Raw genomic sequence first — 26,042 nt, forward strand, 5'->3', positions numbered from 1 at the left:
TCGTTATGTCAATGTTGGGTCCAATAGTTTAATTTTGTTTCCAGAACTCGCCACCTACACTGTGCAAAGCGCAGCTGTGAGCCCGTCACGGTTGCACACCTTGGTTACCTCTATTTCTCACGTTACTTGATCACCGTCCGCTTTTATGGTCTCCAGAGCTTCCATAAACTCTATCACATTAGAGAGATCAACTTCTTTGTGAGTATCCGCATTTAGTTGAGTTATGCTTTTATATATAGTAGGCAATGGTTTTGTTACAAGATGGCTTTTGGGATGTTAACTCTATGAGTCTGCAAGTTATTTTAACATAAAATCAAACTAATACTATGGTACATCCATTTAATTCAGTTTAAGCCAATAAAAACACAAACAGAAACGAACAAATAACCCAGCTGATAAACAATAAAATTAATATCATCTGTGAACAGATAGTACAACTAACTCTTCCCCCATAAAATTAAGCTAACAGTGAGATACTGTGAATTTCTTTAGCTTGTCTAGCGTCCTCTGCAGGTGTGAGTGAGAAGTCTCCATCTCCTCTACACGAGACTGAGCTTCCTTCAGCGTTCTTTGTAATCTTCTATTTTTTAATATTAACTCATCATCTATTTTTTCCGAAGTTTCTGCAATAGACTTAGACCTCCTAACTACTTGAGTCTCCAATCTTGCAAGGTTAGCCTGAAAAGTTAAAGTGTTGACATCGTGTTCAGCCTTCTGAATTTTGAACTTGTAATCATCACCTTTCAACCGAATGTCTAGAGATCCAGATCCATATTTTAGGACTTCCGCTACTTCTGCTGCAACCAGAGCTTTCTTCGGAGGTTTGGTCCTCGGTGTTCTGACCTCTCCTTCGTCATAATCCTCTTCAACCTCTACCACCACTAGACCCTTCTCCTTGATAAATTGCCATAACTCCTCCAACTGAGCTCTTGATACAGTCATATCTTCCTGCAGTTTGGTCTTGCTCCGCTTGGTTTGTTCAAACTTCCGGCAGGTCTCCTTATTGCATCATCTGTGTTCTCTCAATAACTGAAGATGTTGTTCCTCCTCGATGTTGTTCCTTCTCTTTGTCCAGCTGCGTCTTGGTCACCACAACCTTATGTAACTTCTCACATTCCCTCAGCCTAACCTCTCGTATGCTTTTGATTTCCTCCAGAGAGTTTTCAGAACCCTTAAGGGACGAGTGGTAGCTGTTCTTGGAGCACATAAGAGATCTAGGATTGGTGACAAGGCTAGTTCTAGAAGGTCTGATGCCTACCCCATCTGGAGTGGAGTAGATATCGTAGACTTTGTCATTAACTTTGTTGTTCCGCTGAAGTTTTTCTAGTTCCCTCATCCTGATTTCTCTGGCCTCAGCTATCGCCTGTCGCTTTGCGGCCAATAGAACCTTTGCCTCTTTTGCAATCTGGTCGAGCGTCAAGTGTTTGAATCCATTCCTATCGTGTACCGGCCTTCTGTCAATGTCTTGTATTCCACTGCGTATCCAACTTGCTTACTTGAGTGATCATTCTCCTTCTGAAGCTCAATTTTGAACAACTTTAACCATTCCCTTCCGAAAACTCTGTCTACATTTTCAGGAATTACATATAGGTTACCCACTGATATTTGATCTTTATAACAATTTTTGACAGTTGCAAAGCCTATCAGGCGAATTACTTCTCCTGTATATGTTCTTAATGGCATTCTTGTTCTATTAAGAATCTTTTCTAGAAATAATTTTTTAAACAGATGCAAGTGTATAGTGCTGACCGCAGCACCGATATCTAACTCAAAAGAAGTTACGCTTGTCGTCAATGGTGCATTCTAACATAATTTTCCCCGTCCTGTTAATAATTTCTGGTTGATATGCATCTGAGAGTTTAGATAATTGTCTAAATTTCTTCTGCCTATCTACAATGGATAACATTGACATGAATGGTGGATTTTGACCTTCATCTTCATATTCATCATAAGGCGAAGCATCGTCAGCTTGTGGCATGTTTTGCTTCTTTCTCCAACAAACTTTGCTGAGATGTCCTTTTCTCTCACAATTCCAACACTTTATGTCTGCAGGAATTTTGCAGGTACTAATGTGATAGTTTCCCCCACACCTGAAACAGGCTAAGTGCCCACCCTTTCTTCCTTGTGAATACCCTGCGTTCTTCTTTCCTCTAATCTGATATTGTTCTTCCACTTTAGAACCCAAATTTGATTCTTGGATTTTCATTGTTTCGCTTTTGATCTGTTCAAAACCACTAGGTATTTCAAGACATTGGTTAAAAGTTTTATTTTTGTGAATTTCAATTAATTTTGACAACAATTTCCCATCATATGAATCCCTGAAATAAGCTGCTACTGCAAGTGGACCTGAGATGTTGATGCATAAGATTTTGGCCACCCCATTTAAAATCACATTTACTGACTAAGGTTTTGAGATCTTTGGCGAAGCTACTAACAGAGTCACAGTAGTGTTGTTCCACGATTATGCTACCTTCAGGTTCAAGTAATAGCTGTAAAGTTTCACACAAATCATAATAACTTTGATCCTCAGTGTTGGATGGGCTTAAACTAATTCTTAGATCATGGAATACTTTTGGGGCTAACAAGTTAATCAAATATTGCTTCTTCTTTACTTCTGATGTGATCCCAATTTATTCATGTTGAAGCCTTCCGGAATTGGTAATCAATTATAACAGGTTACGTACCTTGACATCCACAATTCCTTAGTCGAACTTCCGTTGACTAGTTTCGACTACTAAGTAGTCATTTTCAAAATGAATGTGATTCATTGAATGTTGTCAAATTTTCTTAAATACACATACATAACACGGTAGACATTTAACATAGTTGGCCGGCCAGCACAAGTCACTACACAGCTAATTAGGAGACACTCCCTTGTACTGTGACAGACAAATGGTTCAATTTTCTGTTAAACTTAGGATCCACCACAAGTGCTAATCTCTCTTTGTTTGTTCCAGTTCAAGAGTTACAATCCTGGGTTTACTCAGATCGAGATGTGGTTTCGCCTTATTTTCCTCATGGCCACATTTGGAGTTACGGTAAATAAAAACTTTTAAATATGTAGTTATAAAAGGCGCAAGAAACAGTTAACAAATATGCAATAATTAGCACTCCTGTTGCACAAACTTTCACATTTATAATACAACGTGAGGCATAATAACGAGCGATTTTAAAAAGCGTGCGAACCAAGCTGCGTTGGAGGGAGGTGGAGGGGATAGCATCAGTTACGTTTGGCGCGAAATAGCATTTAGTCACAATGGAGCGCTGGACCCCTCAGCATCGTGCGTACGCTGTCAAAGCCTTTTATCAAAACGGTAGTTCATACCAGTTAGCACGTCGTGCATTCCGCAACCATTTCAACATTAATCGGAATCAGCCGGTGCCATCTGCCTGTGCGATTAAAAATTGGGTTAAGAACTTTGAAGAGACTGCGTCAACGACAAGGAAGAAAACAGGAAGACCGAAAACTGTGCGCACACCTGAAAACGTTGAACGTGTAAGAGTCGCCATTGACAGAAGCCCTCGTCGCTCAGATCGCCGACACAGCGTTACACTTGGGATTTCAAACCGAACGGTAAGACGAATTTTACACCAAGATTTGCACTTCCAACCGTACAAAATCCAAATGGTTCAGGCCCTAAAGGAAACAGATTTTGTAAGCAGAAGCCGGTTCAGCTTAGAATTTTTGGATTTGATTAATGAAGACGAGGACATTGTAAACCGTTTGTGGATGAGTGATGAAGCGCACTTCCATCTCTCAGGTTATGTTAACAAGCAATTTTGGAGTGATGTTAACCCTAGAGAACTGCATCAGCAGCCATTGCATTCCAAAAAAGTAACTGTGTGGTGCGCCATGTCTTCATTAGGGATCATAGGGCCATACTTCTTTGAAGATGGCCAAGGCAATGCGGTGACAGTGACTTCGCAGAGATACGCAGAGATGTTGGACAACTTTTTTACTCCACAACTTGGACAGTACGAAGTGAACGATGAAATGTTTTTCCAGCAAGACGGAGCAACATCCCACACTGCTCGAGTAAGCATGCATATTGTCAATCAGTTGTTTCCAAATCGTGTGATCTCCCGAAATGGAGATATTGCATGGCCCTCTCGTTCACCTGACCTCACAGCATGTGATTTTTTCTTGTGGGGTTATCTGAAAAGTAAGGTTTACCAAGGTAATCCTCCTAGAACAATTGAAGCCCTGAAAGAGCGGATCCGGCAGGAAGTTGGTCAAATCCCACTGGCAATGCTACGAAATGTGATGAGTCACTTCAAGGTCCGGCTGGAGGAATGTGTACGTTTAAACGGACGCCATCTTACTGGAGTTATTTTCAAGAAATAACTGACATTTTACTGTTGCAGAAAATGCTTTTTCATGTTTTTTAATATTGTGGAATAAAAATAATTTTTTAACAAAGGGTTTTTATTTAACAGTATTTTTAAAATCGCTTGTTATTATGCCTCACCTTGTACTATCAGAGTACCCGTCCTACGTGCAGGGATGGCATATAAGTATAAAATGCTTATTGCAGTTATACTCGTGCTTTGCGTTTGCATTGGGAGAGGACACGGTTTGAAACAATTTTGTTCTTTTAATTTATGGTATGCTATAGTATAACACATCTACCATAGCCATAATAACGTTCTACCACTGCACCTAAACAATAGAAAATACCCCCCGCAGCAGCAAACCTACAGACTTAGCGAATTTCCATTTGCCTGATTGGATTTACATTTAAGTGTCTCCTTAAAAAAATCACATTTATTCCCTACTAGCTGTTTGCCCGTTCTACGTACGGGAATCTTGTAGTAAGTTTAAACCTTATATTCAGTCCAGGAGTTGGTTTGCATATTTAGTGTGCATTTTTACAGAAATGATGGCAAAACTATAATTGTTTAGGAATTCATATAAACCTTCTCAAATACAATATCTGACAGTTTCAAAGCCAAAACGAATGCTTCGCAATTAAATGTCACCCGATCGTGTTAGTCCATATTTTATCTAACGATGAAAGGAATTGCTTTACAGTATAGATCTATGAGGCATAGCCCTAAGGTAGGCATGTAATTGAAAGTTACTTTTCACACTGGTTAAAAGTAGTTAAAACACTACCTCAACCTCACTACTGCACAAAATTCGGGTTGAAATTTTTATTAACAATGGTGCTCTTGTCTTTTCCACGAAAAATAAGGACATTAATGCGTTACCAATAGACATACACACACAAATACAGAATTGAGTGCACACAACATTTTGGAGTCCAGACAGAAAACGTTAAACATTATACAGTAAGACATCAATTAAATTTAATAAGCAATAAGGTGCAGCGTTTATAAATAAATATTGAAAATAGTGATGTGTTTGTATGTAAAATGATTCTTACTGCTACCACCAGTTCTAAGGAAAAGTAGCAGTACCAAAACCAACGTTTACATTTGAGAAAAGAACTGTAGTACTTACGACTAATTCAAACTCTCCTTCTAATCAAACTGCATATATATATATAAATAAATACACAGGCCACAAAACTCTTAACGTTAACAACGTAAAGATTAAATTTCACTTGATGTGGTGCAGTACTGAAGTTATTAATCTCCTTTGGTTTTACATTTTTTTTAGTTTTCGAAAATCAAAGTTATTTCCCATTAATAGCATTATTTGTAAGCAGCTTTTAATGTTAACTTCCAAACAAAGGTTTCTTATTTAAAAGATTACGTATTCTCTAAACGATAATCGGTACGTCATATTTCTAGCAATCATTCGGAGGAAATGTGACAAAAAACGCACAAATCTGGGTCTTGTTTGTACGTTTGTAGTTTTATTTCATATGTAGGAAAAGTACCGATATCGTTGTCGAAATGTAAGTAAGTAGAAACCAAAAGTGACACATTGGATAAGCGAGTTTAGCTACATCTGATAAGTTAAACCTCTGTTGCGGTACGATCACAGCGAAATCAGAAAGATCTTTCAAGATCGCAGCAACATCCACGATCACCCACTGCAGTTGTGATTTTTTACTTTGCACTTAACACAACTGTCCTTGAAGCGCCGTCAATGAGTGGAAACCTTTGTAAGCTACGGTATCGGTGACGATGATTAAAAAAATGTAAGTTTCCTTGCACTAATACAACACTGATTCACGGGATTTTCCCCGGACTCAAGAAACTCAAGAACAATCGTTGCACTTGCGATTAATTAAACCGGTTAAGTAAGGCACAACGTTTTTAATCTCACTTGGTTTGGATGTGCTGACTAAACTTGATCGGAAATGGTTGCGGTATTTGTAAGCAACTTTGAATGTAAACATATCAGTGACAGCTAAAAGTGAGAACTAATTCAAACAGCTGATCGTTATTTCATAAAGTGTAATAGTAAACATTGGGAGAAAATTTGACAAAAACCGAACAAAATTGGGTTTTTGGTGGTTTGTTATTTTGTTTTCAAAGAAGCGAGGCCATGTTTTTATAGCCAAAGACACTCTCACCAATCCAGTAAATACAGAAAAATGATTAGAACCTTGATCGGTACTCTAGTTTTCTAGGAGTAGGCCGCGTAAAATGACATTTTGGCGTTACAGACGGAGTCACAGAATGGACAGACAGACATACAGACAGAAATTGAGATAAGACTCGTTTCAGCTTTCTTAGGCTATGAAACGTAAAAATAACCAAAAACTGCATGATTCTAAGCAATGTACAGACAAAACTGTAATTTTATTTATATAGATTTTTTAATAGAATTAGTTTAACAAGTAGCCTACTTAGGTTTGCTGCAACAGGGAGGGCAAAAAAGTGTTTGTTGTTGTAAAATGTTAATACTGTAGTTTAGTAGAAATTAATGTATTTTCTAAATTTGAGCAAAATAATATGTTCATAAACAAGCAAACTACAACAGTTGACTTATTCTCCATTAGAAAAACATGGGAATTTTAAATTTACAATTTTTTGGAATTTTATCCGTAACCATTAGGCGCATAATAACGCTTCACTATACTAAATTATTTGTTTTTTTAAGTTCTACAAAATGGTTTAGAAATAAATTGTGAAATTTTGTGTTTTTAGGGTAAAAAATGGGAAAACCCTATTTTTACCCCATAAAACCCCCGTTCCCATAGTCCGATCATGCTGGTTCGCAAACTCGTTCAAATAAATGCAAGTTTACACGTTTGTACCAAATTTAATCAAAATCGGATCATTTTTGCTCGAGTTATCGCGCTAACGGACACACACATATATATATATATATACTAGCAGAGTACCCGTCATTCGTACCTGATTGGCATATAAATATAAATGCTTATTGCAGTTATACTCAAGCTATTTTGCAATGGAGAGAGGCACAGTTTGATCAAATTTGCTTCTTTAAATTTACGGTACCCAGTATTTACACATCTACCATAGCCATAATGTTCTGCTACTTCATCACCTAAATAATAGAGAAAAATAAATTATTAAATTCGCAAAATATGACAAAATTATTCATTAAATTAAAAACATAAACATAAATCCTAATTTGACAGTTCTCATTGCGTATCACAGTTTTTTGTTGCTGCTTGGTTCAAATTAGCTGTTTTCATAAATAAATAAATAAAAAATAATAGTTCTGCACCCTGTTGGTAAATTTTATAACTTTTTACTACGGTAATAGCTTATTCCCTATATGGGAAATTCGCTAAAAGTAAATTACCAAAATATTCTCACAATATCACAAATTATTTATAAATCTAAAACATAAGCATAACTGTAGACAACTTCCATTGTGTATCACAGCTTTTTGTTGCTGCTTGGTTCAAATTCACTACCGTGTCAGTAGACTATACACAACAGAGCATTGTGATAGCTGGTAGCGAACAGTTGATGGTGGTCATGTAGCTTAGTATTACTCCGGTTTGTTAGCTCCTACGTTCAGCAATCACTGATGTTCATCTTAACCTTATTTTTCAGTGCTGGTTCTCAATTACGCTGAGGACGTTTTCAGTCCACGATTGGTCCATTGAGCAGAAGTGGATGTCAGTTCTTCTACCCCTCCTTATGCTGTATAACAGTAAGTTTATATAATCAGGACTGATTTATATAAAAAAAAATATTGGTTACACGCCCAGTAGCCTTGTTACCTGTCATGTCTAAAATTTATGAAAAAGCTATGTATAATCAGCTCGTTAACTTTTTAGAAAGTAATGATCTACTCGATAAAGAGCAGCACGGTTTTAGATCAAACCATTCTGTAATATCAGCGGCTGCTACATATATTGAGTCAATAATTGATTCTGTAGATAGGGGAGATAAAGTAATTGGAATATTTATGGACCTAAGCAAAGCATTTGACAGTGTATCTCATCATAAATTGTTAAAAAAATTGGAAGGACTAGGGGTTGTAGGAATTTCACTAAAATGGTTTCAATCATATTTAACTAATAGGAAACAGTTCGTAGAAATTACACACTTAAACAATCATAACCAGATGGTTAAAACAAGATCGCAGTTGAGAACAATTAAACATGGTGTACCACAGGGTTCTATTTTGGGTCCTCTACTATTTCTTACATATATCAATGGATTACCCAATGTTATTTCAAATTCAACAATGAATACCATCTGTTTATATGCCGATGATTCTAATCTTCTTGTAAGCGGAAAATCTGTTCATGAGATAGAAAAATCTGCCATCGATAACTTGTTGAACATCAATAACTTTTTTTCAGATCATCAGCTATTACTAAATCTTTCCAAAACTAATTTTACACGCTCTAATCTAAAAACTAATACCAATTCAGATTACCCAGCACTAAAATTAGCCGGTGAAGATATACAAATTGTTGAGAACACTAAATTTCTAGGATTATACATAGACAGTAAATTAAGCTGGAATGATCATATTGATCATGTGGCAAATCGAATGTCAACAGGCCTATTTGCACTTTATCGATTATCAAAATTTTTTAAACTTGAATCCCTAAAATTGGTTTATTTTGCTCATATTCACTCACATTTATCCTTTGGTATAAGTATTTATGGAGGAACATCACAAGCTAATTTAGACAGAATTTTAATTCTCCAGAAAAGAGCAATACGCATTATGTTAAATTTGGATTGGCAAGATTCTGTTAGGGAAAAATTTGAAGAACTAGGCATAATGACTGTATATAGCTATTATATCTATCAATGTATACTATATACTGTCAAAAATTCAAATAATGTCTCACTGGTAGGGGATTCTCATCAATATTGTACCAGAAACAGAAATAACTATGCAACACCTTCACATAGATTAAGATTTTTTGAAAAAAAACCAATGTATATGGGTATAAAATGTTACAATGCTCTTCCAACAAAACTAAAGGACTACACAAGGACTACAAAATTTAAAAATAATCTAAAAATGTACTTTTTAACCAATCCCCTGTATTCAAAGAACGAATTTGTCCTCTTACATAATATATTAGAATAAGAACTTTTTCAATAGTGATTATATCTTTTATACTTTTTTAGGATTAAGCATTATGATTTTGATCCAATGTAATGACGCCATTCGTGCACATGTTTGCAAAGTATGAATAAAGTTGATTTCATTTCATTTCATCATAGTAAAAGCATTACAGTACAAAAAACAATTACTTTTGAAATCAAAATAGGTTTCACTAAAATGTGTCGAACGGGAACAACTGGTATCATCCTCCTGCTTTCTGAATGGAGAAATTAATAAACTGTGCCCTACATTTTTTATGAACTTTTTGACCAACAATTACATGGAGTTCAGTTATTTTCCTTGCCTTACAGGTCGGTGTATTGCTTCAATTCCTTTTTCAGTGAGATATGACACCTCACAACTGTCGTGTATAATTTGTTCACAAATAAAACAGGTTTCGATATTAATTTTTCTATTTTACAATCGTCATACTAAGGGGGATTAACATGAAACTCATGAAACATATTGAAATATTAACAATAACAATTAGAACTGTCAGCTGGAACAAAACAATCATTGTTGCCAAGTTGAAATCCATAACTCAAAATTTCCCTGAATTACAATAAACTATTAAAATTGTTTGGCAACATTATTTTCTTGCAAGAATGTAAGTACTTACCTTAACTTAACTTATTATATACCAAAAAATGCGCAATTTAATTCTTTAAAATTTATCATTTACTTATTTAAGCTACCTGTAATAATTTAGGACTTATTGGCTAAAAACATAAATATTTCCGATAGCCATTTTTAAAAACCTTTCATACAAGGCCAACGCACCTCCGTAGAGTGGTAGACTTTTCACCAACGTTTTTTTCAGCCATTTTTCCATTGACAGAAATTATATTACAATTACTTCTAGGTTAACCAACAATTTTACTAGTCTATAACCGACAAAGTTTCATGTAGCGTATTAATTATATAGATTTGTAATTGGGGAAATAAGTATTTAACTAAAGACAAATTTCAAAATAACAATAACTTTATGTTAAATAAAGGAACTCTGCTCATTTTAAATTTGTTAGATTTTATTATATGATTAATAAAGTTAAAGCAAAACAATAAATGAGTAATTTGAGACCACAAAGAACTTGGTGACGTACTAACGAGATATAAATCTTTTAATAAAAAAATATTTACAAAAGTTAAATTTAATATTAATATTGTTTTGGGGATCCTATCTCCATGCTAACTCTTTAGATTTGAATGATCAATAGGTCAAATGAAAGCGCTTACATCACAGGCTAGACTGAACTGCAAGCGTTAATAAGAACTGGAGATATAAGAAAAATGGTTTTTAAAAACCTTCAAAGTACGAACGAAACGTCCATAAAAAATGTATGGGAGAGAGTTTTCGTTTAAATATATCTTCAAAACGTAAACAGATATTTAAAAACGGATTTTGGTATTGAAATCAGCGTGAAAATCTTGTTTATAATGATGTGTCACAACGTTATCATTACATTTAATTTCTTTTATTGATATCCAATATGGCAGATCCAAGATGGCCGCAAAAAATCAGTTCGAAATGAAGTACTACCCACCCAATAAACATCGGTGGTCGTCCTAAGTCAATAACTGAAAAAACTTTGAATAAAATATGCATGTGATATACTTTTTTCAAATTTGTCCAATGTTGGGAAAAGCCGCCATTCATTTTTAATCGTGATTTTAGAAGGTTTCCTGTAGACCTTTTTTTGGCAACTTTTAGTATGTCACTCTGCAGACCCAACACTACAAAATAAAACCATAAAACGTTTTTTTGCAAATTTTTAACGTTCCCTGTGTCTGTTTTTTTTAGTTTGCTTGGACTAATAGAGATTTGGCAAAATAACAAAAAAAATGTGACGTTTTATTGTAAAAAAAATTAATATTTTTGTATCCATAAAGTCTTAGACCAAATTGTTATACAAATATTATAGGAAATTTAATTGTCTACTGTCTACAACATTGACATTACATATCTTTCACTAAAACACACCAAAACGGAGATATAGGCGAAAATCTCTAGAAAGTACCGATTTTTTCGATTTTTCAATATGGTGGTGGGCACGGAGGGGGAAGAATTGTGCATTTTTCATTTTAAACACCTACTTACCACCCTAGACAACATATAAACAAATTAGACTTACCTAACTGTTTGTAAATTAACCCCCCTATTTTTGTCTCTATTTACTGGACTAAATATAAATAAATATAATAAACAATAAATTGCTTTTAAGTTTTCCAGATTGTTAAGCTGAAAATTATTAAAGTAACCAAAGTAAAATACATACCAGACCATGCAGGCTGATACTTTGTCAATGATTTTTTGACTCGCCCTCCAAGTAGTCAGCCAAGTAGGGTTAATACCATTTGTCGGGTGCAAACAAAAATAATAATTAATTGTAATTCAATTTGTATTTGTGAAAGGAAAATAAAAAGAAAAAGGTCAGTCCCATGACTAACAAACGATTTGATTTGTGGTTCCTTTTACTTATCCTCTTGCCACCAAGTCTGTATGCTATGTTGGGGTTTAATTAATGTAAAGTTTGATTTCAGACCCCATATTTGCATTGACGTTCCTGATGGATTCTTGGATCCCTGGCATGTTGGACGCTTTGTTCCAGGCTTCGTTCCTTTGTTCCTTGTTGTTGTTTTGGTTGTGTATCTACCACGGGCTGAGACAGGTGAGGCTTAAATTTACAGAGCTATTCAAAAATATGGACCCATAACTTCATTACTTTGTATCTGAAAAAGTATAAATCGGGTAGATATAAACTTAACACCATCAAAAAGAGAAAATTTCTAAGTTTTTTTCCGTAGTTCAGTAAACAGCAGACAAAGTTATTTCAACAATGGGCAGCCATTTTGTTTTACCATTAGTAGTAAGATGGCTACCTACCATGCCATTTGATTTTCTGTGTGACAGAGTTTGCAAAACATGAGTCTCCTATTACAGTGTAGCAGGCTTTTCGCATCGAATTTGGTATTAAACCACCGACTAGAAAAAGCATAGCTCATAGCATAGTTTAGGCAATTTCAACAAAACCGAGAAGTGATACCGAGAGAGATCAGTGATCATTGATTGTTGTCGGTACCTTTAAGTGAAATATACAAATATGGGACGTCAGTCAATGGGTAGAAACCGGCCGCCGCATATGTGTGTCACTGGTCCATTATGAATGAAAAAGTTAGCACGAATGAGTTATTACTATTATATGTTTTTAATTTTCAAGTTTTATATCATAATAACATATGAATACAACAAAGAGAAAATCCAATTACGAGGGTTGTCTGTGTATCAATGTCTCCAACGAGCTGCTTAAGACAAAACTAATTGTGACATTGGTTGGGGATCAGCTGAAATAGTAGCCAGGGAAGTAACGCACATGTCACTGTCAGATTTGAATTTGTTAGCTTGGTAACTTAAGGAGCTCATTGGAGACCTTAATTTACAGACAAACCTCAAATAGGTAAATACAAAATGGTAGTTGTAGAATTATACTGTGTCATAATCTTTACCCATTATTTATTTTAATACTAGGCTAATGTGATATACTGTTGTAGAATGAGAGGCGGTTACTGACGTTCTATCTGCCCAAGCTACTGATTGTGGGTCCCGTGTGGTTGTGTGCTGTCATAATGGCTACATGGCAGAAGTATAATGAACATCTCGACCCGACCTACAGCTACCAGTTGGACACATCTTATTTCTACGTATGTTTTGCATATCGCTTTGAAATCAAAATACCACTGCCGCAGCAAATCTGCAGACTAAGCAAATATCCATTTGCCTGATTGGATTTTCACTAGATTATTTCCTCAAAAGGTCAGATATTCCCGATTTGAAAAATTGTAGTATTAAAAGAACTTAAGTTTGCTGCTGCAGAAAAGGTGATAAAAGTGTAAAGGACGCAGCGAAACAAACGTGGCAACACCAATATATTAGTTTGTTGGCTTTTTAAGGTCTTAAAACGGTTGGACAGGAAAGTCAAGTTGCATGTTTTTACTGTCTAAATTAAGAAAATCCCATATTCCCCCCTTAAACCAACGGGGGTTTAATAATCCATAATCCGTAATCCCAATAATCCATTCTGGTTCCCAAACCTAAATGGATGTAGGTTTACACATTTTAACTTAATTTTTTAAAATATTGGATCATATTAAATATGATCTTTTATGTATGTTTTTAATATCGTTTAAATACTAAAATTATTCATACAAATAGTGTTTTTGGCATCAAAAGAAAAAGTACCTAAGTTATCCCGGGTCTAATTCTCACTTTGAGACCTACAGTATGAGCTTATTCCCTAAAGGGAAATTCACTAAAAACTAATTATAGTTAAAAAACATTAAGTTATGTTAACTTTAGCTTTAAAACAATTATCAACTTAAACTTAATCCTCTGCGATCTATAAGCCACTTAGAGTGTCCACTGTCCATTTAAAGCTAGATATGGCATCAAATTTGCCCTGTTGTACTCACAGATACGCTAGGCTACTTATAGACATAGAGCCCACACTGTTTTTCTGGTGTCAGGTGTGATGCCATATTGAACAACTGTCCTCAGTAGGTATAGCTGTTTATGGAAACTCATTCAACAAGTGAGGTAATAGCTATTTACATTACAAGTAAGTGTAGTAAGAGCGTTTTTACATCACGCAGGTGAATGTTGTGCAATGAGCAAAGATTTTACCTGACCCGACAATATACAGGGGGTTACGTACAATACTTTTCATGACTCCACAACATACAGGACGGGGTTTAAATAAGTTTAACCTACAATATTATTGTAAAACTAGGGACAACTCTCTTACCTTAAATCATGAGAAAACTGAGCGGATTTGCTTTTCGCTAAAACACTTAGAAGGTTCAAATATCCCGTCATCAGTGAAACTTTTAGGCATACATTTGGATACAAAGCTTACCTGGCAACGCCACACTACGCATGATGTGTCTAAGATCTCCCGAGTCTGCTTTTTTTTGAGAAGACTTAAGAGTTGCGTCTCAGATAGTATGCTCATTACTGCTTATTACAGTTTCTTCGACTCTCATCTTCTGTATGGAAACATTCTGTGGGGTAGTAGCGCTGGAGCCAGAAAGGTTTCTCGTGGCAGAAAAAAGCACTAAGAATAATTTTTGACATACCACGCAGAACGACCAGCAAACCTTTCTTTATCAAACACAGAATAATGACTCTTCCATGTATATTTATTTTTCAAAATTTGCTATTTGTTAAAGAAAATCTTTCATCATTCCCAAAACGTAATGCATTTCACGGTTATAATACTAGAACACGTAACCAGCTAGATATTCCGATGGTGATGGTAAGATTATCAAAATCAACTAATAGCCACAAATTCCTCCAAATTCAGCTCTTTAAAGCTACCTGTATCGTTTCAAGAGATTAGCTTTAATAAATTTAAAAATAAATTGGCTGTTTGGCTTCTTGACAGAAGTTTTTTTTTCAGTAAAAGAATTTTTAGGATACCAAATACCTAATATATAGTTTATTGTTTTTTTTTTCTTTTCAATTCCTGTTGTAACTTATTTTCTATCAACACAATAGACCCAATCCATAGAAAGATTGTATTTGTTTTGACGTTGTCTATTGTACTTTTGTTTGTATTTAATGACGATAAATATATTCTTATTCTTATACTTATTCTTAAAAGATCAGACTTTATAAAATGACCTTTTTCGGATGATCAACAAATTTATTAAAAATATAATTACAGCAACAGTGCAATTAATTGCAGGTTATAGTTTGTAAGAGTATTTTTAATAATTTTGTTGGTTTTTTTTACAGAATTTCAAGATGACCTTCTTTTTGTTCTTGGGCCTCTACATTACATACTTGTTGTGCCTTATCTTGAGAGCCTACAGCGAACTGCGCTCGATGCCATTCTTTGGTAAGTCAATAATACTATGGAATGGAGATTTTCGGAGTTTACATTATTTCTAGCGTGATGTTTTTCTCGCTAGGAATATATACCCTATTCTGTAGTTATAGCGGGAAAGACGTCATCAACTCTTGCCAGTGGATCGCTGGGATGTTACTAGGGGGGGGGGGGGAGCGGGACATGAGCCACGGGCGCCAGTTGTTGGGGGCGCCAACACAGGCACAGATTTTTTTCAAAAAAAAATTGTTCAAAATATTTTTAATTTGACGTTTGTTGCAAAAGAAAATCATTACATTTCTTATTTTTATTTTATTTAAGTCTAAGAAAGTGCAAACACAAGTGAAATGATGAATGCTATCTGACTGTTAGACTGTTTACGAATTACGTTTATGGTCCGGATGAACTGGTACGGAGCGAGTATGAGGATGAGCACGCATTGTGTTATCTGTGGAATGAGTCACTAGGACGGGGCAGTGTCAGAACACTTCCTTCCCCCTCCCGGCTCCCATCCACAGCTCCCCATCCCTCTCACCACACATGCCACAAACACACAACACATCGACATTGACGCTCACTGGTCTGACCTTGACTAACTCCGTATGTTGTGCACTACTATTGTTGACAATAGTAGTTCATACTTCATTCTACACACTAGGTGTACAGTGCAGTTGTCTGCTTGCAATATTGAGCGGAGCAAGAATATTAATCCAATACTTTTCTAAAGTCAATGCTACATCTGTTCCTCGTAAATGAAATTAAATACTTGCAGTATCCAATGTCAATGGTGTATTTGGTTTGCATAAATGGAATGTCTATTTTCAGTATTCAAAGTCAATTATATAAGCCTGGTTCACGTAAATAAATTGTCTACTTGCAGGAACCAAAGTCTATGTTTCATCTGCTTCTCATAATTATATTAAATGCCTATTTGCAGTATCCTAAGTCAATGGTATGCCTAGTTCACATAAATGAGAAATATACTTTCAGTATCCAGTCAGTGGTCAATTTGGTTCCTATAAATATTAATGAAGCCTATTTGCAGTATCCAAAGTCAATGATAGGCTTACTTCTGGTTTACTTAGATGGAATGTCTATTTGCAGTATACAAAGTGAATGATACGTCGGGTTCACGTAAACAAACTGTATACTTGCAGTATCCAAACTCAATATATGGGAAATTCGCTAAAAGTGTGCGGCAAAGTAAGTAATTAAGCAATTCAGCAGCTTTCTGTACTATAACCAGTGCAGTGTCACTTTGTCGGGTGACTGTAGGAAAATTTATTTATTTCATACTATACTATCAACATTTAATTATAAGAGCACTTTGTTACCTTCCCTATTGCAGCAAACCCAACTCAGTAAACTAATTTTATTTAAATTGACATAGGGTATATAAATTTGACATTTTAATTGTGATATTTTAGTAAAAATCCAATTTGGCAAATGGAAATTTTCTTAGTCTGCAGGTTTGCTGCGGCGGGGGTATTTACTTCCCATGTAGAACAGACCTAAGGTGTTGTGGACATTCAGTTCTAGTTATTGACACACTGCCATACTGATTGTGGTTGCAGACATGCGACTGAAGTTTGTGACGCTTCTGATGCTGATCGTGCTGTCTATCAGCATGTCCATCACCGTGTCAAGGTTTGGTCTAGGAGTGTTGGAAGACAACTTTGTCGCTGACCTGTCCACTAACTACGCCAGCTCTGCTCAGTTCATGGCTTGCTACGGTCTACTCAACTTCTACCTTTATACAATGACCTATGTCTACTCCCCTAGCAAGAAGACTATCTTCGGTAAGTTACCTTATTTTAGTAAACTCCAGTATAGATATTTGTTTTGATTTTAATTCAAGACACTTTTGAACCTACTTTTTATCTACATTCCATTCGTAATCCAGTTTTAATTTATTTTTTTTATTTTGATGTCATTTTATATCAAACCTAGCCAAAACCGTTTTACACAATACTTAATGCTAGCCTAGAGAGTCCCGGCATCATCACAGTACTAAAGCTATTGGTAATTAGCAGTATTTTAAATCAGGATCTCAGGGATCAAGGCACCTCGCTCTACCATTGACCATCTCGTCCCCCAATCCTGACCATGTTAGCCATTGCAGTAGTCCCAAGTGTAACCTCAGACATTAAAAAATACCGCCATACTTCCACCACTACTACAAGCAAGATTACACCATCTTCCTCTAGCCCTTAATTTTCATTTGTACACAACAGTACACAAACAGTAGAATGTCAAATTCTAATTCATAGTGTTTTATCTATACTAACACTCGTACTGAAGTGTAAATATCGTAATTTTACCATGTTTGGCGTTTTGTTTCAGAAACAGGTATCACGAAGGACAACCCCGCCTTTTCCATGATCAATGATTCTGACGAAGATGTGATCTACGGGTCAGATGAGGAGAGTCGTCAGCCGCTCAACAGAAGTCGTAATGAAGATGACAGCGATTGATGAGCCTCAGTCCAATCCTGGTGTTACCTAAATACTTATGATCCGTCTCTTGAGAAAGGGTTCCTAGCTGGTAACCAGTATATGGTTGTCATAAGGATACAAAAGGCTGCGTGTTATGGTTTCATCTGGCCTAGCCTTTTGTAACAAATATCTATTTGTGAGATTCATTGTGAGTGTACCGGTACTTGTATTAAAATATGACTACTTACACTGTTATCTCGTTATCTGTTTGTTGAAAAACGGTTTAGGAAAAAAAGATTTTCTCAGAAGATTGCTGTAAGTCATTGATGCAGACAATTTATATCAGAAAATATAATATGGGAATAAAGTCAATATTGTTCGGCAAACAAATATCACAAATTTTTTCAGTTTACTAATTGAAACCGTAAATGGCCATCTTACATTAGGTTGATGCGTAAAAATCTGTGAAATTTAAGTTGCTATAGTGCGGGAAAGTTTTTATTGGTACATACAAGAACAACAAAAAAAATTAGAAATTGGAGTTCACCTCCTGATTGCTAATTCGGTAAAAGTTTCTAAATTTAGTAACAATCCACATTTTTTAAGAATAACATTATTTTTGTTTTGGAATTTTTACAATTATTATGGAAGTGTTATTTTTTAAGCTTTGAAAAACATTTTGTATACAAATTATTTCTCCTCTAAGAGTATTTTTTTCACAATTCCATGAAAGTTGAGAAATCATCACCACTTTTTTCACGTTTTATGTGTTTGGAAAAGAATCATGAAAGGCATACAATTTGTTAATTTTGAGCTGTGTGCCAATTGTGCAGCTCTATGCTTTTTGTTCTATAAATTAGTTTGTTAAAACTAAAGCTGCATATATAAGACAAAAAAATATAGTTCACGGGCAAAAGTGTCTTTTCTACTATTTTATTAACAATTCCAGCAGTATTGAGTATGCCTTTTCCAGGTTAACTTTGTCCCTGTAAATGAAGGAAGAGTCATAGAATCAAAATCAAGCAAAAATGTAAAATGATTCATGCATTACTTAATAACGTTTATAATTATATTAGATCTCACTAATAAAATTTCATGTTACATTACACCAGTTTTACATATTACATTTCAAACCCCCTTATAAAACATGTATTAATTTAGGTATACATAGTTTTTTTACATTAAAATACTGTTGTTATGAGTTGTTTTTTGTACATATTAGTGTATGTTGTTGTTAAATGTATAAACAATTTGTAAGTTATACAATTATATACGTTTTTAACCATTGTTTTCTTGTTTACAAATTTTTCCAACAACCATCACATTAGTATGAAAATAATTTTTGTAATAAACATAGTTATTGAATGTGAGTGTTACCTTTCTTGTCAATTGTTCCACAAAAGATATCAAATAAAATATTAGAATCCAAGTGAAAATTTAGTGAATGGTTCAGGATAAAAAAAAAATAAAAGAATAGCCTATATTATTCACTTTTAACATGGATAACTTTGACTGAGGATGCTGAATAGTCAATTTCTAAAGTTGACCAGAATACTGCTGTTGAATGTACTCTTTCCAATCTGAGTTGTTTGGTAAATTCACTTAAGCATAAATTTAGGCAATACCTATCTATTAAAGCACATGAAACTAGGGATGGTCAAGTCTCGAAATTTCGGGAAATTTTCGAGAAATTTTCAATCTCGTTACACGAGACGAGATTTCTTTTTGGCCGAGATTTTTATCGAGACGAGAATAAAAAAAAAGTATTAAAAACGCCTGCAGAAAGTCAATGCAATACCCGCAATACAGGAGCGTGTTGTAGTTGCGTTTCCTTTGCGAAGGCGTTCTTATTTAATTAATTCTTTTAATGTAAATATTACTTTAATTATTTTAATAATATTACTTTAATAACATTTGAGAAGTTTTGTTAAGTGTAAGCAGTGTGAGGAATGTTTTATTACTATATAAAAAAGTCAAAACAAGTAACTATTTTATTAAAATTATTGTTGCTTTTATTTTATGATTTATTTTATTCTAGGATAAGTTGAACTCTATACTAACTGAGATCACCATGTTTCCTAATCGTAGGCATTTTTAATAAGTTAGGCGTGATTAATAAAAAAATGTTATGTTGATGTTATTTAATAAAAGATTGTAAATATTCTTGCCTATTATCATTATTTTTGTATAAAAATAAACAGTCATCTAACAATGTTACAAAATCAGGTAAAAATTTTGATCGTGCATTTCCCGTTGTGTATGAGAAGAGAAATCTCGTCTCGATCTCGTCTCGAAATTTTTTGAGAAATAAAAAATCTCGTCTCGTCTCGTCTCGAACTAAAAATCCAATCTCGTCCATCCCTACATGAAACCAAAATAATTTAGTCAATAACAGATCCCGAGCATTAATGTTCATCTTAACATTAGCGTAGCTTTGCTATATGGATAAGAATTTGTTCACTTGTAATTGCAGTCCCTGTACAAAACAGTGGGCGAAGTGGCCCTTTGCTGCACACGAGAGAAATGATTACGCACGAGCCGTAGGCAAAGTAAGTAAATGCAGCAATTAGTAGCGTTTAAATGTTACCTTTTTCAAAAAACTGATTAAATATTTCGTTAAAACAATGTATTTGTCACTGTGGTTTACACCCGCGTCAAAGCCCGCGGGTACAGCTAGTATATAGATAAACGTGTATCGATGCTCGTTTGAATATATGCAGCGTTCAAAAATTAACCAGGAGAGAAGTATTATGGGCGGGTGGTATACATACAGAAGAAAATAACTTTTCATCATCAAGTCTTAAATTTTGTTTGTAAACTCAGGTGTAAACGCAAGTCAATTGCTTCTCTTGCCAGGAGACCAAGGATTGGAATCATTTCAGTTAGGTGTTATGCAGAATTTACTTGTCTTTGTGAGAGGCCTAACTAAAAGCAAATGACTCAGTATAAAGGGTGAATTTTGTGAGTTGTCTTCCCTTGCTATGTGTCTTGAAACTTGTTTGATAGGAATTTGGATTGTTGTAGTCACAATATGACGGATAATCATATAAATAAGCATCACTAAATCATCCAGGGAGTTCCACAGATTAATTGTATAGTAAATAAAGATAATTAGAAACAATATTTATATTAAACTGCACATAATATATACAAGTATAATGTTGAAAAATACAAACTATGGTTTTATCGTATTGACAAAATATATTTGACACTTCCTATAGATGTAAGAAGCTTGTACAACTGATTGCTACAGACATAGTACCTAATTTAAAAGTGAGAACGCATATAAAATACAAACAACATAATAACATAAACCTATGTTTCATCTTTGTTTCCTGAGATCCAATGGAAACCCAAATCTTATATCTATATTTACATCAATCTAGCCTTCATTAACAGGTTTAGAAGTATGTTATAAGTTATATATATATATTTCATTTAAAAACTTAAAATAGCCTACTCTTTCTTTTTCATTAAAAACACATGAGAAGCAATGGAAAATCAAATATTAAATCTATATTTACATTTGACATCAATCATTATAACAGGTTAAAGATTAATCTGTTATACTGAGTGATTTCATTAAAAAACTAAAGAAGTTCTTTCTTTTGCTTAAAACTCCCATTTGGGTTGGTCATCTAGGGTCCAGACACTTATTAATAGATTAAATGGTTACTTAATAATAGATTGGTTGTGTAATCTATTTACAAGGAACTGTTTTAAAACTATTTTAAATAGCAATTATTAACCTTGTGACGGGCCAGCATTACAAGCTATCTTAATTTTGTTTAGGAGAAACAAACCAGTATAAACAAAAACAAATCAAACATTAAATTTAAGTGCATAAAAACACAAGATAATAAATTATTATTGATAAGCTAATTCCTGAAAGTATGTGTCAGATTTCTGATACTGTTTATTTTCTATATTAATTCCATACATTAATGTAGAAGTTAAACAATAGGAAAACTAGATCCAATGGGTTAACTGTTTTCAATCGAGATTTTATTTAAAAGTATTGATGTCTAGGAATTAGTTGTCACACTTATACATGCACCGTTATTCAATAGTAAACCAAGCAGAACAAAGATGTTCTATTCACAGTGTATACCGTAAATTAAAAACAAATACCAAAACACTATCTTTTTGACTCTTCAGAATCAATTTTTGACAGAAAGGCTGAGGATTAAGGAATCAATCTCGTTCAAAAATACCCCAAATGAGATAAGACATGCAAGCTATTAAGTCAACAAAAATTATTGTAAATGGTTTCTATTACCTGATCTGTCAAGAGGTCCCTGTTTAGAGATAAACTAGTAAGGTTTCAGGCTTCAGAAACCATTTACAGATATCACAAGAACATCAAATACATGGCTTGTGGATGCTCTCAGGTCCATCTGACCTTTGGTCACACTAACAAAGTCTCAAGAATAATTTGCCAGCTGAAGCATACTGTGTTGATTTAAAGCTATTCGAAAGTAAACTTTTTTGCTGGTTATAAAATCATCCTCTTTATAGTTTAAGTGAATTTTTTATGTTTGACATTGATATTAGTTTTTAGTGTCCTGACTGGATGTCCATGTTATGTTAAATTCCCGTATAATATTACAGTATCATTGTATTATATCTTGTAGGCCCTCATAAATATAATATCCACTGTTCACTATACTGTAGAGGGGCATTGATACTTTTTGCCCATCCGTGTGTTGACATCAACTATACAAAATGTACAGTTTGTAATTTGTTGTAATAATTCTTGATTCTCAGGTGAAAAATAAATGAGTACATTTTTAGTAGCATACTTCTAAACAAAGATCACTCAATAGATCAGGTAGTTTAAAATATTTTCGATTAATCCAGTATTTTAGAGGCTAATATATCAAAACTAATGTACAAAAGAGTAACGTTTCTTATCTAATCTTGGATTTTTAAAGGGATAGGTATAGTGCTAGGTATTGAGTCCTGGGGCTAATTGATACACAAAAAGGTCACAAGAAATTAAACTGATATTTCGTCCAAATATAGGACTTCTACTGAGGATAGATTAAAGATCAGTTTCACCCAAGTTCAAAACTGAAGCTCATTCCGTTTCAGGCCTATGTGTAGCCACTGGGCTCTAAATTCCACAGGTGAGCCTACTGAACTACATTCCAAAAGTGCCTGAAATAATTTCACCTATATGAGAGTCACTTAGTATGTTTCTGCATGTGTTTGTGGAGTTGTCTCTCACCACTAAACACTTTATCACAGTAAGTACACATGTGGAAACGTACACTCTTAGTAGTTGATGTGTTGGAGGTTGAATGAGCTGTCGAGCTGTGCTGCGCCTCATGATGCTTGGTACGGAACCACTTGGGGCAAGACTTACACATGTACGGCCTCTCCCGCGTGTGTATCCGCTCATGCCAGATCTGCGAAAGAATCAACATTTTACTGACATTTGTATCATAAAGAAGATGTGGTGTCTGTGTGTTTGTGGGTGAAGGAAATAACTACTGAACTAACTGGGCTGAAATTGAACACAAAGGTGTATCATGGAGCCAGCCAACATGCAGACCTGATTGTGTCCAGGTCTAGTCACTTCTATGTTGAGATTAAATCAGTGAGTTTGTTGAAGATATGATTAAGACATCATGGGTGCTGTCTCTTAAGACAATTAATCAAGTCAATATGGAATCAAAAATTTTCCAAAGCGGTCATAACATGGGTCTTTACATTTGAAAACTTTTTGCCCCCTAGAATTAAGGGGGGGGCAACATTTTAATTTCCTGCAAAAAGCTACAAAAGTCATCATATGATAATGATATGTTGAAGTTGCAAAATTTTATCTTACGCAATTTAATTTATTTTTGGGCGTGTTAAGACTTTTCAACACCCTGTATATAAAATCCAATATAAACATATATGATTTTATATATCATATATGTACTATATATGATAAATACGTACATAAAAATCTGAAGGAATTGTGTTTTTGGCCTCTAGGGACAACAAAATGAAAAAGTATATCGGTCCCGGGTCTAGGTCTTACCATGCCAAAAGTCAAAGTCAAAGTCATCTTTATTGTCACAAAACGTTTTTTTTATGCTCTGGCACAGCCAGACAAAACAGGTGACATTGTCAAACTATACTAAAATAAACTAGCTTATATTGGTAAAAATAAATACATAGTAGGTAACAAAACAAACAATTCACATTGATTTATCTTCAAGAAATTGACCAATACTATAATAATTCTTTTCCAATAAAAATTCAAAAATTTTTTCTTTAAAAGATACTAATCCTATTATAGATTTGTAGTACCCAGGCAAATTGTTAAAAAATCTTTTACCCATATAAGAAGGTGTCCTTTCCACAAGATTTAATCTGTGTATAGGATATTGAAAATCTGTATGAAATCTAGTGTTATAATTGTGTCGATTATTTTCACTGTGGAGTTTTTCAAAATTAGATTTCACATACAATAAACATTTAAGAATATACAAATGCCACCTATGGTAATAGCTACTTCCCTATAGGGATATTCGCTAAAACTCTGCTAATCTGGCATTGGTTTCAGGTGTGTTTCACACAGAATAAGCCAGAGTTTAGGTTTATTTCACAGAGTTAGCAGGCATTGGGCAGAGGTTGGGTATACTTAGGAAAATGCTCATTTTGATTCTTTTGTACTACAGAACTTCCTTGTGCGACCATAGTATTAAAGTAGTTTCTAGACGTTGCTCAGGAACCTGGTACTTTTGGTACAGTAATAAGCTTCACAAAAAGCTTAAGAGTGCAGATAAAAAATATTTGCATCTTTATAAATTATATTCATGCTATGCTAAATGAAAAATAATTATAGCTTAAACTCACTTTCTGATTGAAGTAGGAAGGTTTTCTTTTCCCTGCCTTTTTAGGACACTGAAAAAGCAAAACGAGTTATTAAAAATTAGCTTACTAGAATAAACATGAATTTTTGATAGTAAAAAATAATAGGACAAGGGAGAAAATAAATTAAAACTTTAAATATTTTTTAACAAACAAGAAAGAAATATATTGCAAAGTTTTTTGCACAAGTAACATTATAACAAAATCTTACATACATCATATCATGCTCCGATGTCAGAATGACAAGGAAAAGAAAACCTTCAATCCTAAAGTGGTTTATTAGTTGTATTTTACCTACAATGAAAGTAATGGGGCTAAGGGCTTAAAGTAACAACTTCACCATAGAATGTCGTGTGGTAGATTATTAGTAGGCCTAAGTGAATGTGAGAGAACTTTATTTTTGTCAGTATCTACTTGAATCATAAAAAAAGGTTATAAATTTTGTAAAATTATATGATTATTGAATAATTGAAAACAAATTTTAAAAAGAACATAGTTGGTTAAGTGGTTAAATCTTAAACTTTTATCATTAACCCTACTTTTAAAGTTAAGGACAAAAATATTACTATTACACTATATATTTATTTATTCCTTGAAAAACAACTAAGAAAATTTCTAGGCTGTTGTTGGATGGGTTTTGTAGTATTTATTGTACAACACAACATATAAGTGTATCAATTTTGTAGTAAAATCTTTTTGTAGTTCCATAAATTTGAACTTGATACAAAAGCTTATTAGTTTCAAGATGACAGATACCCCAAGTACTTTTAACACATTTTACACTAGATAAATTTAAGTTCTTTTTACTTTATTCCCCCATACCGGTATTAATATGGAGAAAGTACCCTATTGATTTCGTCATCATTTTCAAGTTTGAGTTTTGTGAGGATATATTTGTTTTGGGTCTTCCTGAACCCAAAAAAGTGGTTTTAGAAGTGATATCTGTGTCTGTGTGAGTATGTGTGTACAGAGCCACAACACCTGTGCTCCGATTTTGATGAAATTTAGAATGTGAGTATGTTGAGGTAGAGCATGAAGGTGTGACAAGATAATGTGTTTGCGGTAAAAGCGCATCCTTCTCAACCGCATCCTGCTAAACAGGATAGTGTGGCGCCGGCCTTAGACATCCTATATGGGCCAACTGTAGAAAATCTGTATTCACATAGTTACTCTGTATTCACATAGGTACTCTGTACTCTGTAAACTCTGTATTCGTAGTTGAATGTGATTTGATTTCTCTCTAATTAGTTTTTTTTTATAATGTGATAGTTTGGATGATTGATACAAAATGTGTAACGTTTAATAATAAGTTGTTTTAGCGAATTTCCCTGTAGGGAAGTAGCTATTACCAAGTCTCATGGTAAGACTTGAGCCCAGGACCGATTTTGT

At 34.3% G+C, this 26,042-nt stretch overlaps 2 protein-coding genes across 3 annotated transcripts in view; one reads left to right on the top strand and one right to left on the bottom strand.

The window, feature by feature from the left end:
* LOC128991022 (transmembrane protein 181-like) overlaps positions 1-18,944 on the top strand; it is a 30,851-nt gene extending 11,907 nt beyond the window's left edge. Inside the window, exons 6-13 of the mRNA XM_054413730.1 lie at positions 45-198; positions 2,958-3,038; positions 7,948-8,047; positions 12,011-12,138; positions 13,019-13,168; positions 15,261-15,363; positions 16,926-17,150; positions 17,695-18,944. Coding sequence (XP_054269705.1) covers positions 45-198; positions 2,958-3,038; positions 7,948-8,047; positions 12,011-12,138; positions 13,019-13,168; positions 15,261-15,363; positions 16,926-17,150; positions 17,695-17,825 — 1,072 coding nt within the window. The 3' untranslated portion in view covers positions 17,826-18,944. The remainder of the gene's footprint in view (positions 1-44; positions 199-2,957; positions 3,039-7,947; positions 8,048-12,010; positions 12,139-13,018; positions 13,169-15,260; positions 15,364-16,925; positions 17,151-17,694) is intronic.
* A 1,944-nt stretch (positions 18,945-20,888) lies between these two features.
* The window catches only part of LOC128990275 (uncharacterized), a 28,125-nt gene continuing 22,971 nt past the window's right edge, over positions 20,889-26,042 (bottom strand). Inside the window, exons 8-9 of one of the 2 annotated variants that reach the window (XM_054412593.1) lie at positions 24,639-24,686; positions 20,889-23,197 (exon numbers count right to left, since the gene is read on the bottom strand). In XM_054412593.1, the coding sequence (XP_054268568.1) occupies positions 22,973-23,197; positions 24,639-24,686 (273 nt within the window). In that variant the 3' untranslated portion in view covers positions 20,889-22,972. The remainder of the gene's footprint in view (positions 23,198-24,638; positions 24,687-26,042) is intronic. The other variant, XM_054412594.1, reaches the window with a different exon arrangement.

The sequence above is a fragment of the Macrosteles quadrilineatus genome, unplaced genomic scaffold, assembly GCF_028750875.1.
Source record: "Macrosteles quadrilineatus isolate MER2022 unplaced genomic scaffold, UCM_ALF_1.0 Scaffold_3__2_contigs__length_128488019, whole genome shotgun sequence".
In the NCBI taxonomy this organism is placed as follows: Eukaryota; Metazoa; Arthropoda; class Insecta; order Hemiptera; family Cicadellidae; genus Macrosteles; species Macrosteles quadrilineatus.